Source organism: Anabrus simplex, chromosome 3 (assembly GCF_040414725.1).
Source record: "Anabrus simplex isolate iqAnaSimp1 chromosome 3, ASM4041472v1, whole genome shotgun sequence".
NCBI classification, from domain to species: domain Eukaryota; kingdom Metazoa; phylum Arthropoda; class Insecta; order Orthoptera; family Tettigoniidae; genus Anabrus; species Anabrus simplex.
The window spans coordinates 321,526,760-321,545,581 of NC_090267.1; the positions used below are offsets into that span (position 1 = coordinate 321,526,760).

The 18,822-nt window shown below is 40.4% G+C and overlaps 1 protein-coding gene across 1 annotated transcript in view; it reads left to right on the forward strand.

Moving 5' to 3' along the window:
* The window catches only part of LOC136866305 (influenza virus NS1A-binding protein homolog), a 361,110-nt gene that overhangs the window by 47,170 nt on the left and 295,118 nt on the right, over nucleotides 1-18,822 (forward strand). The window contains exon 2 of the mRNA XM_067143147.2: nucleotides 10,857-10,961. Within this exon, the coding sequence (XP_066999248.1) occupies nucleotides 10,865-10,961 (97 nt within the window). The 5' untranslated portion in view covers nucleotides 10,857-10,864. The remainder of the gene's footprint in view (nucleotides 1-10,856; nucleotides 10,962-18,822) is intronic.

Sequence of the window (18,822 nt, forward strand, 5' to 3'; positions counted from 1 at the left end):
TACTCATGTTTTGAATTCTGGTCAGTAGATGATTTTGGACTTTTAAATTGTCATTGTCGTACCATTAGGGGCCGATGACGTAGATGTTAGGCCCGTTTAAACATCAAGCGTAATCATCATCATCTTTTCCTACTATTTTATACACCTCTTACAGTCTTTGCATTTAGATCTCCAAGGATCATTTTCACGTCAAGTCTTCGAACTTTGTTGATTTCTTCTTCCAGTTTGGTGTAAACTACATCTTTCTCTTCACCTTCTACCTCCTCTGTAGGGTATACACAAAGAACACTGTAACATTGAAGAATTTTGCCTGAAGTCTCAAAGAGCACGTCGTATCATTAATTGCAGAAAAGTTAAGCACTCTTTATTTTACAGACTTTTGTATGAAAAAGCCTGTGCTGTTACTGCCTTCTTCTCCTCCACTATACACCAGGATATATTGTCCAGACCCTATCATCCCTGCCCCTTCCATCTTAGTTCCTGCAATGCTGCTATATTTACTCCATACTTATCCGATTCATTCCTTAATTCCTTCAACTTGCCAGGTCTTTTCAATGTCCAAGTTGCTAAGACAATGTCAGTTTTCCTTCTCTTTAGCAGTTTTTCTCGCCGAGTCATCACCACGTTTCTCGGATTTTACTTTAGTCTATCTTAAGGTATCCATAACATTTGTTTACGAGGTAGGGGACTTAACCCTACGCCCAACCCTCAACCCCCAACCTGGAGGACCAGGCTATCACTCTTAGTCTGAATCATCACCTTAGACCTGTCCGGCTTGGTTGGCCCTACCAGGAGCACATGCTACCCCCAGCATAGCTCTAAGGACTATTTGAACACGCAAGCCTCCAAAACACCCGGCAAAATGTATTTTACCTTCATCAATGTGCTGATACCTTCGGGGGGCGTAACTTTCTCTACAGGATCTGAAATGCCTATGACACCCAACCTCCACAAAACAGTAATACTTGCCTCTTTAATAAACATGGAATTTTCAAGCAAGCCTTCATTTTCTTCACTTCTCTTGGTATTAGGTATCTTTCTCATCGAAGTCCAACCTAACAATGTCTCTACTGCAGCTAAACCGCACGACAGCAATTCTGTTCTTCCTGCTATAAGTTTGCCAGCCACGTCTGCCCCACTGAGTATTTCTATAGGCCCCCAATTTGCCTCATTATTGGTAATATCTGTCTTCAATTTCTTCAGCTCGTTCATCCATTCCCCTTCCGTAATATGTGAAATGTCTCCACAGGCCACTTCTTGTTTTAAAGCTTCAAAATTACACCGAAATTCCTCGTTAAGATCGCCTACATGCACCCTGTATACTTCATGTTCATTCCGTTGTGTTGCCACACCACCGAAAGGAGAATGGGAGGTGGTCTCCTTTAGCCATGAATTTGTAACCTATCTTTAAAGCTGTTTAAAATATATGACTTTTGGGAGCCGGTATCCATTAAAGCGCGAACAGTCTTTCTATCAGACCTTACATTTACACGAAGGGTTTGTAACACCACTTTAGGCAGTGTGGAAACGTTTGCCAACGTGACTTCCTGAGTTGTATTTTCTTCGCTGTTGCTTGCTTCTTTGGGGACAGCATGTTGTATTTCTAACAACTGTCTACACATTAAAACAACATGCTTCCCACCACAAGTACATTGTATGTTTTTTTAGCCTTGCAGTTCTTTACCAGATGTCCTGGCCTGACACACAAAACAACATCCTTTTTCCCTTAACAGTTTCGGTTTGTTAGCCATCGACATTTTTCTAGTGGTGAAGCAGTCTGCACTGCCGTGATGACCCGCACAAAGCACACACATGTCGTCTTTGCGTTAATATTATTATTATTTCGTGTGGCTATTTCTAGCCGGGTGCAGTCCTTGTAAGGCACCCTCCGATGAGGGTGGGCGGCATCTGCTAAGTGTAGGTAACTGCGTGTTATTGTGGTGGAGGATAGTGTTATGTGTGGTGTGTGATTTGCAGGGATGTTGGGGACAGCACAAACACCCAGCCCCAAGTCATTAGAATTAACCAATGAAACTTAAAATGCCCGACCCGGCCGGGAATCGAACCCGGGACCCTCTGAACCAAAGGCCAGTACGCTGACCATTCAGCCAACGACTCGGACAGTCGTTGCGTTGATTTGATGTTAATAGCTCCATAGCTGTTGGAATGTTTCGTCTCAATTCTTCTTCCCCTTGTGCTTCGGTTTTTCTTTCGTCCTATCACCTTGTAAGACCAGAATGTAGCAAGGTTTATTCTCTGTTCACCCTCCACAATCGACTTCAGGACCTTCGTTATCCCCTCCAGACGCTCTTTTGCATTCTTAGCAGAGGTCAATGGAATACTGCGTTGCCAGATTCTAAATAAGTCTTCGGGGAGGCACGTTTTACCAAGGGGAGATAACATAGAGGCACACTTGTCCGTTGTGACACTGAGTGATTCTAATGACCTCGATTGCGTTTCCAACTGATCATAACTGCCTACGTAGCATGGAATCCTTTTAATGTTGCCTGTATTAAGTCAAATATTGAAATTTATCCTCCACATCTATTTCAGAATCATCTATTTTGGAGAACTGACCCCAGAATGGTAGTCACTCCTTTAAATCCCCTCCAAAAGTGCGGAATTCGAAGTTCGGCAACTTGAACTTCTTGGTTTGTTGGTTACTAGACCTACTACTAACACTGCCCGCTTCATATTCGGTTTGTTGAACCCGTATTCCTGAAATACGCAGTTTAAGGTCCAGATACTTTTTCTGATACTCGTCAGCCCCTTCTATTTCCTTGTCATTATCAGCCTCGAATTGATCTAATAAATTAAGCACTTTCGCATCCAGTTCGTTTAAAATCGCCTTACTTTTTAACAGGGTGGATAATGGTTAAACTTTCCTAATATTGACATTTTCTTCTTCAGTCAAATCACTAATCTATTTAGCAGTTTCGCTCTCCTTTGCTTCAGTAATTTATTGAAGCTTTCGAGCTCCATATTCCACATGGGTACAATCATCTGTCGACAGGCAAATGTCCTGTCGTGGTCGCCACGAACTGTTGTGTAATACCATTATACGCAAGAACAATAATTTAAGGAAGTTTTACCATTACAAATGGAAGCTCTTCTATGCCGAATTTAATGGAAAACACTTCTTTTTACAGCCTGCGTCACACTTCATGCTTTTTAAACACAACAACCATTACTACTTTCGATAGTTTCTCACATTCTCATAAGTGGCCACCAGATGTCACTTACCGGCAAAGGGCCGACAGTCTGTCAACAGCAGTTTGACGTACCACTTGCTCTTTCGAGTCCGTGTAGGGAATGCATATTCTCAGTATAACGTGGAAGAAAATGGAGTACCACACAGATCTGTACTGAGCGTCGCACTGTTCGCAGTCGCTATCGATGGCATAGTTTCCGCAGTTGGGCTTGCAGTCGTTCCGTCGCTGTATGTAGATGATTATTTTATATCTACATTTCAGCTACGGGTGGAGGGCGGTTGCTGAGAGACAGCTACTGGAAACTGTTAACCAAGTCGACATACGGACCGTACAGCATTGGTTTTTTTTATTTTCAGCGGCAAAGACCTCGGTAGTGCACTTCTGTCAACGTCGGATTGTACATCTTGACGCAGAGCTCTGCTTCGAACTGTGTCGTTCCATTGATAAACACCTGTAGGTTCTGGGTCTCCATTTTGATAAGGGACTAACGTGGCAGCCGTATATTCATCAATTGAAGATAGCCGGTTTGAAGAGACCTAACATGTAAGTTTCTCGCCGGCGCTTTGTGGGGTGCTGGTACGATTTAACACGCCTATGATCCTTTCCCAGAGAGACTATGGTAGTGCGGCTTAATTGTTCAGCATCAAGATTTGCGCTGAACCTTTTAGACAGTGTACACAATAGTTGAGTCAGGATGGCAACGGCAGCTTTCAGTACTAGCCCGATTCTCAGCCTGCTCACTGAATCGGGAGTTCCATCTTTTTGAAAATAAGGTGGCAGAAGATACTCCTACCGAGCTCGATAGCTGGAGTCGTATAAGTGCCGCCAATACCCAGTATTCGGGAGATAGTGTGTTCGAGCCCCACTGTTGGCAGCACTGGAGTTGGCTTGCCGTGGTTACCCATTTCCACACCAGGCAAATGCTGGGAATGTATCTTACTTAAGGCCACGGCTGGTTCCTTTCAACTCCTAGCCCGTTCCTGTCCCATCGTCGCCATAATACCTGTGTCGGTGTGACGTAAAGCAACTTGTTAAGAAAACAATTGGTACTCCTCGGGTACGCTGCCAGAATTCGTGTAATGCTGCGGCATCCAGGCTATCAATGCATATCTAGTACTCAATACCACCAGAGGTACCAATACTGACCAAACGCCACACGGCCGGTTGGGATTCGAATTGAAAGCTTGTTTCAGTATTAACCAAGTCGACAGATGGGCCGTACACCATTTTTTTCGATTTTCAGCGGCGATAGCTTGTGTCGTGGGTTAGGTGTGGTTATCGGCGGTTGTCTTGACCGGACACACAACGAAATACTGTACCTTCGTGGCCAGTTCCACAGTCGGATATATGGCTAGATCTACTCCGTGGACCTAAGTTGAACATGGACGCCTCTGTTCTTCGGAGGTATTTCTAGACTTCGTTAACCAGTATCTTGCCGCGCGATATGTCTTTACGGAAGGTTCTAAGATCGGGAAAAATGTTGCTAGTGGCTTTACGTCGCACCGACACAGATAGAGGAAAACTGCAAGATGCTCTTTCGTCTCCGCTAATATTAGCACGAAGATCTCGCTTCCCAATGTGTGTAGCGTGTATACTGCGGTGCTTTTCGCCATCTTAGAAGCTCTGCAGATTGCACTGTGTGACGAAAGAGACCACTTTCTCATATGTAGCGACTCACTAAGTTCTCTGCAGCCTATTGACATCTGTTTCTCACAACACCCACTGGTGCGGCGAATTCGTGACCTTCCAGCCAGGTTGTGTGATGCTGGCACCAGAATCACTTTTGCGTGGCCCCCAAGCCACGTTGGGATTACAAGGAAATGAACTTGCGGATGAAGCTGCCAAAGAAACGTCACTTTTACCACCTACACACCAATGAACGTACCTGCTACGGATATTTGTTCTCAGCTACGTCGAACCATCTTGGCGTCCTGGGAATCGGAATGGCTAGCTATCCGAACTCCCAATAAGCTGAGACCAATTAAGAAGACAACTGCCGTGTGGCGGTCCTCTTCCGGCCTTCACGGCCTAAGACGGAACCTCGGTCAGCAGGGGACAGTTGAACTCATACTACCCGATGACGAAAATACTGCTGATCTTGTCATTTGTTTTATGTGTGAGAGTGGGTTATTCAAGACCCTCTATGTTCTTTTTGGTTTAATAATTTTTTTGTTTTTGTTTTCTTATTCATTTTCGAAATTCTCCGTTTAATAAATACTTTTATTTTTACTTTTTTCATTTGGTTTTCCACTTCATTTTCTTCAGAAAGGATGGTTACCTAGTTGTACTTCCTCTTAAAACAAAAATCACCTCCACCAGCACCACCACCTCCCAAGTTAGATACTAGATGAGATGGTGGTATGAGATTCGTGAAACCTGATGTCCATAGCCTATAAGGGAGACCGAGGTTTTGCCGAACACCTAAGCTTTGAAGTGAGATTTTACAAAAGTTTAAAGAGTGGTGAAAAAACAATGTGGATTAGTAAAATCCATCGCATTTACCCCGTAAGCACTCACAGTTATAACATTCAAATGTAGATAGAAATATTTTAAAAATCAGTTCCAAAAAATTACTGCTGTTGCTATTAGATGTTCTGAATGTTGTTTCTTTCGTCCACCTGCACCACGATATTACTGCAACGTTCGGCATTACCCCTCATGCAAATATGTTCAGAATGATGTGAAAACTATATTTAGGCTACTGACAATACTTACAATATTTTGAACAGTATGATTTAGGTTAAACTCGTACTGACATTTTCTGATGCAAAAATAACATAAGTAACGTTCAGATTTATTTTCCCAAGAACTGCAGTCTTTGTGAGTCCAATGCTTGCAAGATGCATTTGAACATTTTTACCATAACTCATTGTCACGTCCAAATTCCGCACAAACACAACATAACTCATCAAAATCCGTATTGGATTCACCATCCATGTCCAATATAAAGACAAGATCAACATCTTCATCGGTGTCGTCACAAATATTTTCACTTAGATCTTCATCTTCTGATGATCCAAAATTACTTGACCTACTGCATGAAGGCTTGTCAATGGTATTCTTCTTTTTCCTTCCAACACCCTTTTTAGATACTGTGGGCACCACCGACTGTTTCTTCTGTGCATTCAAATTCCTTCTCTTCTCCTTTCCTTGAAACTTGATGATCTAGATGTCCATAGCCTATAGGGGAGACCGGTGTATTGCCGAACACCTAAGCTTTGAAGCTAGATTTTACTGGTGAGAAAAACAATGTGGATTAGTAAAATCCATCATATTTACCCCGTAAGCACTCACAGTTATAACATTCAAATGTAGATAGAAATATTTTAAAAATCAGTTCCAAAAAATTACTGCTGTTGCTGTTAGATGTTCTGAATGTTGTTTCTTTTGTCCACCTGCACCACGATATTTTTGTCCAGAATTTGATGAAGGGCCTGAGATTGGTGAAATATCTGCAAGAGAAATGTACCCATTTCCCTTTTGATTGGTACAAACTGGCAAAGCCATATGATCCGCTGGAATTGTATTTGGCCTGCTTTTCAACTCCTTCACGAATCTCTTCCCCTGGTTGTTCTCCTTCAGGTGTCTCATTGTCATGAACAGTTCTCACTGTAGCACCAAGGAAGTCATCTTCACTGAAAACACCTGGGTTAAGAGGGTATATTCCTGTCGTTCTGAAGCCGGACACCCCTTTCTCAATGTTCGCTACTCTCTTGAAAATGACCGGCACATCTGACATGACGATCTTTGAGTTCTCTCTCATGTGAATATCACTCTCTTTATTGAAAGTGGCTTTCAGTGGCCCATAGAAAGTAATGTCAAGGGGTTCTATGCGATGAGCAGAATCTGGGGGTAATGATAGCATGCACATATGCACATACCATCGTCCTTGCAGAAAGTATATTAATACAAAGAAATGTGGCTGGAGTGGTTGTCCAGCACTAGAAGAACGGGGATTGATCTTGAGGCACAAACAAAAGAAGCAAAATGTAGCAACCAGGTTTTAAACAACTCTTCTGTGATCCAACCCGATTTGGAGCATGCATAGATTGTTCCTTCTGCTCCACAGCGACTAAATTCGGCTTTAAGGCGCAGTACAGGAAAAATCATCATTGGGGGAATGTACGATCTAACAGCATTCATTGTACAGCATACTGTTTGTTATTGTTCTTCCCCTTTCTCCACTAGTAGCAGCTCCTACCTGCTTCTGACCTTTGTGAGCCAGAATAGTACCTGGTTTCTGGACACAACTTAAGCCACTTTCGTCCATATTAAATATCTTCGATGGAGGGAAGTTGTACTTAGCCGTCAGTTCGGACAAGAGTGAAAAAAAAAAAACTATGAACTTCATCTTTGTTGGAACGCTGTTATGCGATTCAGACTCGTTGCCTCAGGTTTCCTTACGCTTACGGAAGGATTTCTTTTTAAGAAGCCAGTCATCACCAGCTTCACGTTTCTTTTTATTGAAGTTATTTGTGATTTCATTTTTTTCTGCAAACTCAAATGCAAGACGTCTTAATTCGCTTGACTAATTCCATAAAACGCTTTGGCTAAACAAATTACATGGCAGGCCATCTTTTTCTTGATCTGTAGAAAATACAGGTTTTCTCCCCATGTTTGGTGCCTCCGTGTTACCAGATTTAAGTCTATCATATAGAGTAGTAACAGGAATATTGAATAATCTAGCTACTTCTCGTATAGGTCTGCCTTCTGCTCTAACTTTCTTGGCTCTTTCGAGGTCCTCCTCTGTTTAGCTCGCTTTTGCTGTCTTCCGCTTCGGATTCCTCACCTGAAACGTTTCTAAGATGTGTTAATAAATAAACTGAATTAATAAATGAACAGATAGATAAATAAATAAATATAAATCTGTGATACATAAAACGAGACATATCACCCTAAATTGTATGTTTTTAAATTAATAAAATGAGTTTTATCAATTGTAAAATACATGGGGGTAATGCCCAACAAGTTGTTCGCGATAGCCCCATTGTACGCCATGATATTGCTTTATGGTTAACTTACGAAATAAACTGTTGAAAGGAGTTCTGTAAGGTTGAGATGTTGTATAAATGCAGGTAAATTTTACAGGTACTATCCATATAAATACGAAGTAACCAAATATGTACAGTAGAATCTCGATAATCCGTCGGTTGGTTAGTCTGGCACGTTTGATAATCCGGCGTTCTCGGGAAACACGTATCATATTGTCTTCCCTCCCTCCTCCCTTCACTATCTACTCATTCTGTACGCCGCTTTCCCGCCATTAGCTCTTTTGCCATTGTTATAAAGTTTACAACCTAGTGTATACAGTAGTACGTACTGTACGTATGTGTAGGTACTGTATTTTGTAGTGTATTTATCTAGTGTACTACTTGCAATGGCGACCAAAAGAAAGCACGTGACTTTAAGTTTGTGTCAAAAACAAGAGATAATAATTAAACTTGACAAAGGAGAAACCACGGCAAACCTAGCACGGACTTGCGGCGTTGGACGATCTACAATCTACGACATCAAAGTCAACTGTGATAAAGTCCTGGAGTACGTTAGAACTGCTGAAGGAGACTTGAAGGGAAGAAAGACAGTTAAAACAGGTGAGTATCCTGGAATGGAAAATGCTTTATTCACTTGGTTTATGCAAGAGCGTGCCAGGCACACGCCATGATCGGGTGACATTCTTCGTAAAAAGGCAAAGTATTTTTACGAAAAAGTAACGAAAAAGGACGAATTTCTGGCTAGCGATGGCTGGCTTGATAATTTTAAGAAAAGATTTGGGATTCGCTTTTTAACTGTCACTGGAGAAAAATTGTCTAGTGATGTTTCGGCCGTTGACCCTTTTCCGAATAAATTTGAATTTAAAATTCAAGAATTAAGTCTTCTGCCAGAGCAAGTTTACAACGCGGATGAAAGTGGTTTATTCTGGAGGATGTTACCGCATAAGACCTTCGAACACTCTTCCGAAGAAAGTACCCCAGGAAGAAAAATGTCAAAAGACAGATTGACATCCATGCCTTGTGCAACTTCCACTGGCACGCACAAACTTCTGTTACTGGTTGTAGGAAAAGCCAAGCATCCGAGAGCATTTCCAAAATTATATCACTTACCAGTCACATATAAAAACCAGACCATTCGAGATGTTTTTACCGAATGGTTCAAGCAAGATTTTATACCGGCTGTAAAAAGATTTTCAAAAGACCACAATTTACCTCCTAAAGCTTTGCTACTTTTGGATAACGCTCTTGGACACCCTAAAGAAGAGGATCTACATTTCGAAGACAGGCAAATTCAAGTCCTCTACATGCCTCTGAATACGACACCACTCATGCAGCCCATGGACCAAGATGTAATCCAGTAAATAAAAATTAATTACAAAAAATCGCTCATTTCTGATATAATAAAACAAGCTGATGGAGTAATACATTTTTTGAAAAAAAAAAACCACATTAGAGACGTTTTCAATCTAGCTCACAGTTGGAACAAAGTTAAAAGTGACACTATTCGGCGTTCGTGGAAAAAGGTTTGGCCAACGCTCCCTGCTTTCAATTCTGAAAACGTGGTTAACCATTCTGAAGATAACTTTTCTTTACAATTGACTTCCCAATTTTTGCAAGAGTTGAAGTGGATGTTACCCTGACAAATGAGGATATCACTGATTGACTTCAAGGGACAAGCGAGGAAAATTTTCAGTCCCTGTCTGATGAAGAAATCCTCAGCCAAATTCGATCCCCGGATGACGAATCTAATGATGACCTGGAGGTTTCGACTCGGTGAACTGTGACCAACAGCAACGCATTGAATGCTTTCAGTGTCTGCACTCAATGGGCGGAAGAAAATGGCATCGCAAATGATGATGTCTTGGTGCTTAAACGGTTACAAGAGTGCTATTTAGATAAAATGTATAAATCAAAGAAACAAAAAACGATCAGTGATTATTTTTCATAGCCAAAACCTTTGTAAGTAGTATATTTTCCAGAAATAGAAATGTACTGTGCTTATCTGTAAAATTGTTGGTTTTTTTTTTTTTTTTAACTCCCAATAATCCGGAATTTTTCAATAATCCGGCGGTTGCCCGGTCCCATATATGTCGGATTATCAAGATTGTACTGTGCTTACTTTTGCAATTAACAGCTGCACAGTGTTACAAACAGTCGCGTAGTAAACACGTTTTATCTTCTCACACTGGCGTGTTGCGGCCAACTGGAGTTTAGGCTGATACGGGAGTCAGAGGAGCACACGCGGTAGGTAGCAGCACCAATTAAGACACAGGCATGCAAACCGTTGCCCGCAAAATACCCTGTTCGCCATTACTCTGGTCTCCCCTAAATAGAGTAGCAGTAATTGAAATTATTAAAAATCAGGGATCTATCTTCTTTATGTGCCATGTCCAGTTGCTCAAATGTTGGCTGTCACTGCGGCATACGGCTTTCCACCTTGTGCCTGGCTGCTTGGCATTTTGATTGTCTGTGTTTGTCCATTCCTCGATGCCCTTTAGCCATGACTTCCTTGTGCATCCAACTCCACGGTGACCTTTGATTTTCCCTCAAGGTTTTTCTTACTCTTATTTTTATAACAGACATTCTTTGCTTTAATTCTGTATTCAAATTTCTTTATATCGATGTTGGTGTGTGGGTATTTTATTTTCCCTAGGATTCGAAATGGAGCGAGAGGAAAGTGCTGGTGATAACCAGTCTGTTTCATGGGCTCCAGAAGAACAGCTGCATGGTGGTGCTAGTGGTGGTCTGGGATCTGGAGGTAAGTGAAGGGAATTTTTCCTTAGTCCTTGCCTTAATATTTTGACAATTTTGATTGTGTGGCTTGACCTACATGCCTTTTTCACCCACTGCGTAAGTGACTCGCAGTGTTTTTGGCCTTACTACATACCACATCTGAACATGTTAATGTAACTGTTACTTTTTAAATTCTTCTCTACTTGGAGAAAGTAATAGCACAGTTACTGATATTCCATCCTGATAACAAAGATGACTCTTTAGTGGAATTTTCAACTAAAAATGGAGTGCCAGAAATTGAGCTAGGATGTGACACCAGCAACTTCAAAAATAATTGAGATGTTTGAAGATATTGTTTTTTCCTGACCTCTGGATTATTCTTTGCATGACATGTATTTTGTATCTTTGGAAGAAGAATTGAAGGTTGAGTAGGACTATTCAGTACAATATAAAAGTGCAGACTGTAGGTTACTTAAAAAATGGTAATGGTAACAGCAAGCACATTTAGGCTGCCCCATCACAGGACACATTACCAGTATCCTGTTTGAAATAGGCATTCCTCTGTGGAAATTTCAATTGCATGAACAAGTTTATATGGTCATAAAGAAATTGCAAGTACGTACTGTCTTCTATAGGTTTATCTACAGGTATTAGTAGACTGAATCCATTACAATCTAACAGCCCCCTACACCATCATCCTGTAGTTTTGTCATATGATATTTGTAATTCATTGATTCATGTTGTTTTTGTCACTCTTTTCACCTGCATGGTACAATGTAAACCTGAATTCATTGGAACATGTAATTTTCTTCCATTGATCAATGGTCCAGGTGTGCTGATCCCTGGTAAACTGTAAATGACCTGCAATGTTCATGGCTGTAATTGGGAGAACTTGTGCTAATATTTCATGAATGTGTGTTTCTATCTCGCATTTCATAATAACAATGTTTTAAACAGCAGCCACTTGTGAAACTGTAGCCCTCCTGCTTTACTTGCACAATTCATCTCTAGCTCAAGATTGATGACAGAGATGTCAGTATTAAAAGAGAGAAATCTCCCCATTCAAAATCGAAACATCATCTGTAAATTTACCGTAGTTTAAAAATCAATATTTCTGTTCATTGGGAGCTTATGTAAGATCTGCATGTACAAATCTACAGTATGGTGAATTGTAGTTTCATCTCTGACTACTGATCTTAATCACTAGTTTGGTCAAATTTTTGTGATTAAAGTGTCATACACTATTTATGGGTAGTTCCAGAATTCACTGCAACATGTTACTTCTTATTTTCTGCTGAATATGGTTTGTGATTTCAAAGAAATTTATTGATTAAATTATAATTTAAAAAATGTATCAATAAATATATTGCTATGTGTGAGAAGTAAGCTGCTATGTGTGAGAAGTGAGCTATAATCCTTCCTATATATTAATTATCTTCTATCTTTCTCATAGTGCACTGGCTGTTAATTGCTCATGGAGAGAACTACGGTTGCCTATTGGTGAAGTATTTTAGGGTCTTTTATTGAATTTCATGCATATGCATGGTTTTATATGATAATGCTTATGATCCCTTTCCAGATTACTCCAGACTGCTGCAAATTTATTGAGAATTAGATAATTGAATTTTATGCCAAAATGTTTGATTATAGGGTGTTAGATTGAAAATGTCTTCGTTAGGCTGATTAAACCACCACAAGAGCAGATCATTTGAATTCCTAACTATAGTGCTTTCACAGAGACTTTTGAATGTAGTGCAGTGATGTGTGGAAAATATCCTTCTGTAATTACAGAGTTGCCTGGAATAGAATTTTAGAAGTTATAGACATTTGAAGTTTGTGAATATGTGTGTGTGTTCTATATTGTAGGATTAATATGTCATCATGCATCTGCTCTTGGGACAGTTTTTGTTGCTCTTTTGCTTGGAGATTGCTTGTTTGAGTGAATGCATTTTAATTACTTTACAAAGCTTTATTTTTCTTAATACATCAAATAACTGCCTAATTGTACATAGTAAATGTCCAATTTTATATGTAGATGTGTTAATATAGAATAGCATTTTGCATAGTGTTGTGTTGAAACTGTTAGCAGAATAGGAAGGTGAATTTTTATATAGAAATTACATCTTTATCTGTGTCCAAGTCTTTGTCACTAATGTTATAATAGGTATAGGAATTCTCTGTGAGTCAACTCTCCAAGTTTTTATCTACTGGTTTTTATAGTTCCGTTCCCTTCTCTCTTTCCTTTTGTCATCACCATAGCCTTTTTTTTTTCACACTATCTTCTCCATTTTTTCAGTCTTCTCATTTTCTTGATAGGTGATAGTCATGTGAGCTCACTGGTCTCTTACCTATACCTGCAATTTGATTCCTTTCAAAGCAGGTGGGAATTTTGAAGTGGAAAATCACATCCCTGTACATTATTTTGGATTATGTTTAAAACAACTCTAGATCACATGTATATGTTCATCATATTAACAGATGTATGGTAATACTGGAAGCTTACATGCTTGCTTTCATTTAAAAAAAAAACACATTAATTCCCTTCCAGTTAACCACATTTAACTGTTCTCACTCCTTTTTCTCACCTTTCTTCTAATAGCAGTTTATCAGCAGTTGTGTTCATTCATAGAGAGATGCCTGGAATAGAATTTTAGAAGTTATAGACATTTGAAATTTGTGAATATGTGTGTTTGTTCTATATTTTAGGCTTAATATGTCATCAAGCATCTGCTCTTGGGATAGTTTTTGTCACTCTCGTGCTTGGAGATTGCTTGTTAGAGTAAATGCATTTTAATTACTTTGTAAAGCTTTATTTTTCTTAATACATCAATACATCATTTGAAATCTGATGTGGATATTTGTCTTGATACAACTACAATATTTAAAGTACATGGTTTCTGCCATGTTGTTACTTCTTCTCCAACACATTTTTGTACCAGAATTTCCCAAAATTCTTTTCTGGAGACACTATAAGCCATTTCTAAACCAGTAACTGTAATTCCCATATCATTCTCATATGCTGAGTGCTTTATATTCCGTCTCAATGAATATAGGCTCTGCTGTTGATCTCCCATTTCCGAATCAGTACTATTTATTTAAGTATTTGCATTTCCAGTATTCACCTCTTAAAATATTTATTACATAACATTCCTTTCCCCTCTCTCCTCCATCCTCTCATAATTTCTACTGCAGTGTTACCTATTCTTGCAACTTCCTATGTGTTAGTCTTTTTAACTGTCAGTTTAACCTTTGCTTTAGCAATGTCTTTTATTGAGCAGATATTTTAACTGTCAGTTTAACCTTTGCTTTAGCAATGTCTTTTATTGAGCAGATATTCTTCTTGTTTCATCTCTGTGTGTATGAGCTTCCATGTTCTTCTGATCTGCTTTTTATTTCTGTTATTTTCATTATTATTGTATATTTGTTATTCACTTCACCCAGGTTTAAGAATTCCATTTAATAGTTCCATTCTGCTGTTGAGATAATTTCTTGTTCTCCCATTGTACAGCTCCATAACTTCCTTACATATTCACTTTATTTCAGTAAACCATGACCTGCTTCCTTCCTTCCTTATTATTTTACATTCTTTTCCACAATTTCTTGTTGACTTTTCTTTCACTCTGTCATTTCTCTACACTGCCATCAAATACATGTTATGTAGGCTGTAATTAAGGCTGCGACTGCTTCCTTCTCAGTCTGGGCTCAAATCTTTCCCACTATCGCCGAAACCGTAAGATCTAAACAAACAATCAATCAAACAAACAATGGATCTGTCCTTCCACTCACTAATCTTCTTGTTGGCATACTTAAAGGTCTCTTTTCTTACTGCGGGGGTGTATAGACTGACTGACTGAGCGTACATGTACCCATGTACCCATGCCCCGTCATTGGAATATAGACAAAAACGTGATTCGTCAGACCACATTACGTTTCGCCAGTCAGCGTCACGTTCGATGATTTCTAGCGCAGCTTTATATGCCTGTATAAGCAAATGGCAAAGGGCCTCGTGCGAGGTGACCGACTCCAAATGTCCATTGCATCCGTTCCCGTAGCAGTGTTCTCTTGCGAACAGGTTGGGATGGACCTTCGTTCACTGACTGCAGCAATTCCTGTCGGGTTTGGAAGCAATTTTGATTTACAAGCCGTGAAACACGTCTCCGGTCCCTCTCAGTCAGGATCTTTTTTCCGACCACAATTCTGACGTCGTGTTTCGTGGCCACATGTGGTACACCACTGTTTGTAGAGACGTTGAACAGTCCGCTGCGAAACGCCAACAATACAGCAACTTCACACACCACATGGCCATCGGCACTGCCAAAAACGACTGCCCCTTTTTGCCACTCTGTCACATCCTTACCTGTACCCATGTTGACGTACACTGTGCCCTTGAAACATCAATGTCTCTCTGATTGCTACTGCCTTATGCTTACGTAGAGGCAGTGCGCGTGCGGTTGAGCACGGGACTCGTTCTCTGCGCCATCTGTACAGGCTTAACGATCCATCTGTGCGTGCGCACTAGGGGGGCTATTTTTTCCGGTAAGCTTATGACTCACGTACGTTAATACTGTTATTTGGTAATTCTATGACATACATACATACATACATACATACATACATACATGAATAGTGTTACTAAGTAATAAGGCTGTCAACTTTCTTCAAGCCTCCTTCACCGGGCGAGTTGGCCGTGCGGTTAGGGGCGCGCAGCTTGCATCCGGGAGATAGTGGGTTCGAACCCCACTGTTGACAGCCCTGAAGATGGTTTTCCGTGGTTTCCCATTTTTACACCAGGCAAATGCTGGGGCTGTACCTTAAGTCCACGGCCGCTTCCTTCCCGGTCCTAGCCCTTCCCCGTCCCATCGTCGCCATAAGACCTATCTGTGTCGGTGTGACGTAAAAGCAACTAGCAAAAAAAAGCCCCCTTCCGTAGTTTTTCTTTTTTTCTATTTGCTTGACGTCGCACCGACACAAATATGTCTTATGGTTCTTTGATTGGCGAAAATGAATGTGAGGATCTTTTAGTAAGAGACATGCCATTTCGGTTTCCCAGTGTGTAGATATTTGCAACTTAAAGTAAATCTTTGCTTAGGTTGAGATCATGTGTTTCGTTGCGTCTAATTGAAGTCCTCGATGCAATTGTCTATTTTGAACGTACCGAAAGATAAGAGTATTCCAAGAGTAGTTGCGAGCCTCAGACTGAGCAGGCATAGATGAAAGGACGTAGCAGTGATTTACTCAGAGTAACCCCACTTTCTAATTTTGAGATAAATTTTCTGGTTAGAAGTGGAGTCGAGTATTGCGTAGCGTCGATTCAATAAATGATATTTCCATATTAAACGACAGGCGATGAACACTCCCAGGTATTTCATAGCCTTGTCACTTGGTGTTCGTAGTATGACTGCCATTTGAAGTTGATAGTGGAGTTAACGGATGTCGAAGAGTAAAAATCATGGTTTCACATTCGGGTACATTCAGTGAAGTTCTGCAGCACTTTAACAAGCCGTTATATTTGTAGGGAATCTTGAAGGCAATGAAAGTGTCATAGTGCGATGTAAATGCAGCGGTTTCATCTGCATACATTTCGGCTAGCTACGCCGCAATCTTTGCCTAAACATAAAGTCAGATTTATAACGTGAATTCGCGTGCAGTTGAACATTAGGCATTCAAAAGTACATTGTCTGTGGTAACATTTCTCCCGCTTCCACTTTGAGCACTGCTGTTCAATGAAAACCGTCCATCAGGCTGCTTGCCTGCGTATACTTCCATGTTGCAAGTATACCGGTAATGTGTTCTTGCGTCTGCAAGGGCGTAGACCTTGATGCCGTACTTCGCGGGCTTTTTAGCAATATACTGTCGAAATTGACACCTTCCCCGGCACCCCTCAAGCATCTCATCTGTGGTGATGTATTCTCCAGGCGAATAATTACTTTTGCAGCTGTCAACAAAACCTTCTAATATTTCTTGAATCGGAGCCATTTTACCTTCTTTCCTCCTTTCCTTCCTGGTATGGATGTCGTCAAACCGAATAGCTTGCAGAAGAAATTGGAATCTTTTCCGACTCATAGTAGTACGGAATTGTTCTACACCAGTTCCGTCCGTTGCCCATAAATCTCTCAAATTAGTGTGGAAAGATTTTAGTACCCCAGCCAAGTACAACAGTCCGATGACCGCTTTGATCTCGGTTCTGTTAGTGTCGACACCATCCCTGTCCCTTTCATAATTTTCCCTTGCCTGTGCGATCCAAGTATTTGTGACCCTCTTCAGTCCCCATGTATCATACATGATACATAAGGTTAGATTTTTTTTTTTCTCGCTGCCCTGGCGCTGCAACTCCAAGCAGCCTGTTGTATCATGTTCGGAAAGGGTACCGCTATGTGATGCCCGTTTGTTTTCGTTTCTCGGAACGTCCAGTAGGGTTCATCATTGCTTTGAAAAACGCCGTTTGTGTATGTTTACATCATGGCACATCGAAGTACAGGTAAGTAAGCTGCATTTTAATATTTATTGTTTTATTTGTTGTTTTAACACATCACTGTATATTTACATCATGTCAAATTCATAAACAGTTGCTAAGAATAAATACGTAGATCGCAGAGGGCAGATTTATAACATGTATCGTATATGATACAATCGGCATTTACCACTCTACTTTGTGATAACCCTTCAAATCTATGTGACTAGTTTTATGATTCCAATACTGGATCTATACAACGTGTAACTGTTTGGATTATTTGACAATAGGGCTAAATGGTCATTTCAGGATAGCCTAACTCCTGTTGGGGATTGTTTTAAAATCGAAATATTACAAATTTTAGGGTTAGGTGACGCTGAAATTCAAGATATCCTCATAGACCCTGATGTATCAGATCTTGAAATGGAATTCGAAGATGACGAAGATGACCTAGCAGTTCCTGTGGGTGATAGAGAACCGGATCCTGACGACATAGGTTCAACATTTGCTTCAGAAGATGACGAACCCGTTTCATCATCCAGAGGACCACGACCACTTTGGCGGCACATAAATGAGTAAGTATGCAGTTGGAAGCCATACAATACGAATGTTAGAATTAATTAGCAGAAGTAAATTTCACGCATTCCTGGGTTTTGTAGAGAATTATCTACTTACACAAACTTTATTTCTCTTCAGGTTTCATCCACCACATCAGGTAGCCAATCAACCCAGTCAACCCGCGACAGATTTCATGGAGGTAAAAAAGCCCTTTGTATACTTCACCAGATATCTAGACCCCACATTATTTGAAGAGATGGCCTTGTACACAAAGAGGAAATCTGTGTTAGACACAGGGAAATCATTAGAGACTAATGCTGAGGAAATAGCCACGTTTTGGGGCTGTAGCATTGTAGCTGGATTGCTTTCATTTCCACGCTTTCGCATGTGTTGGGAATCAAGAACCCGTTTTCCACTCATAGCAGATAACATCTCTCGTGATAGATTTTATCTCATACGCAAGTCTCTAAAAGTTGTTGATGACAACGTGGTAACAAATGAAATGAAAACACAATTCCTTTGGAAAGTTCAACCAATATTAGCCTGTGTTAGGAATGCGTGCCTTGAAAACCCTCGTCCTAAAGATATATCGATGGATGAACAAATGATTCCTTTCCATGGACATGTTAGGGTGAGGCAGTATGTGAAAGGAAAGTTGCATCCTGTTGGCCTGAAGAATTTTGTTTCAACCAGTACATTTGGCTTACCACTTGATTTTCACCTCTATGAAGGTAAAGGATCTCAGATTATTTAGGAAAAAGTGCCTCTACCTGAAAAACTGGATATTGGAGGGAGAGTAGTCCTTAAGCTTTCAGATACGCTGCCTTCTGGTTGTTGTATATTTATGGACAGATATTTTTCATCAGTCACCCTCCTT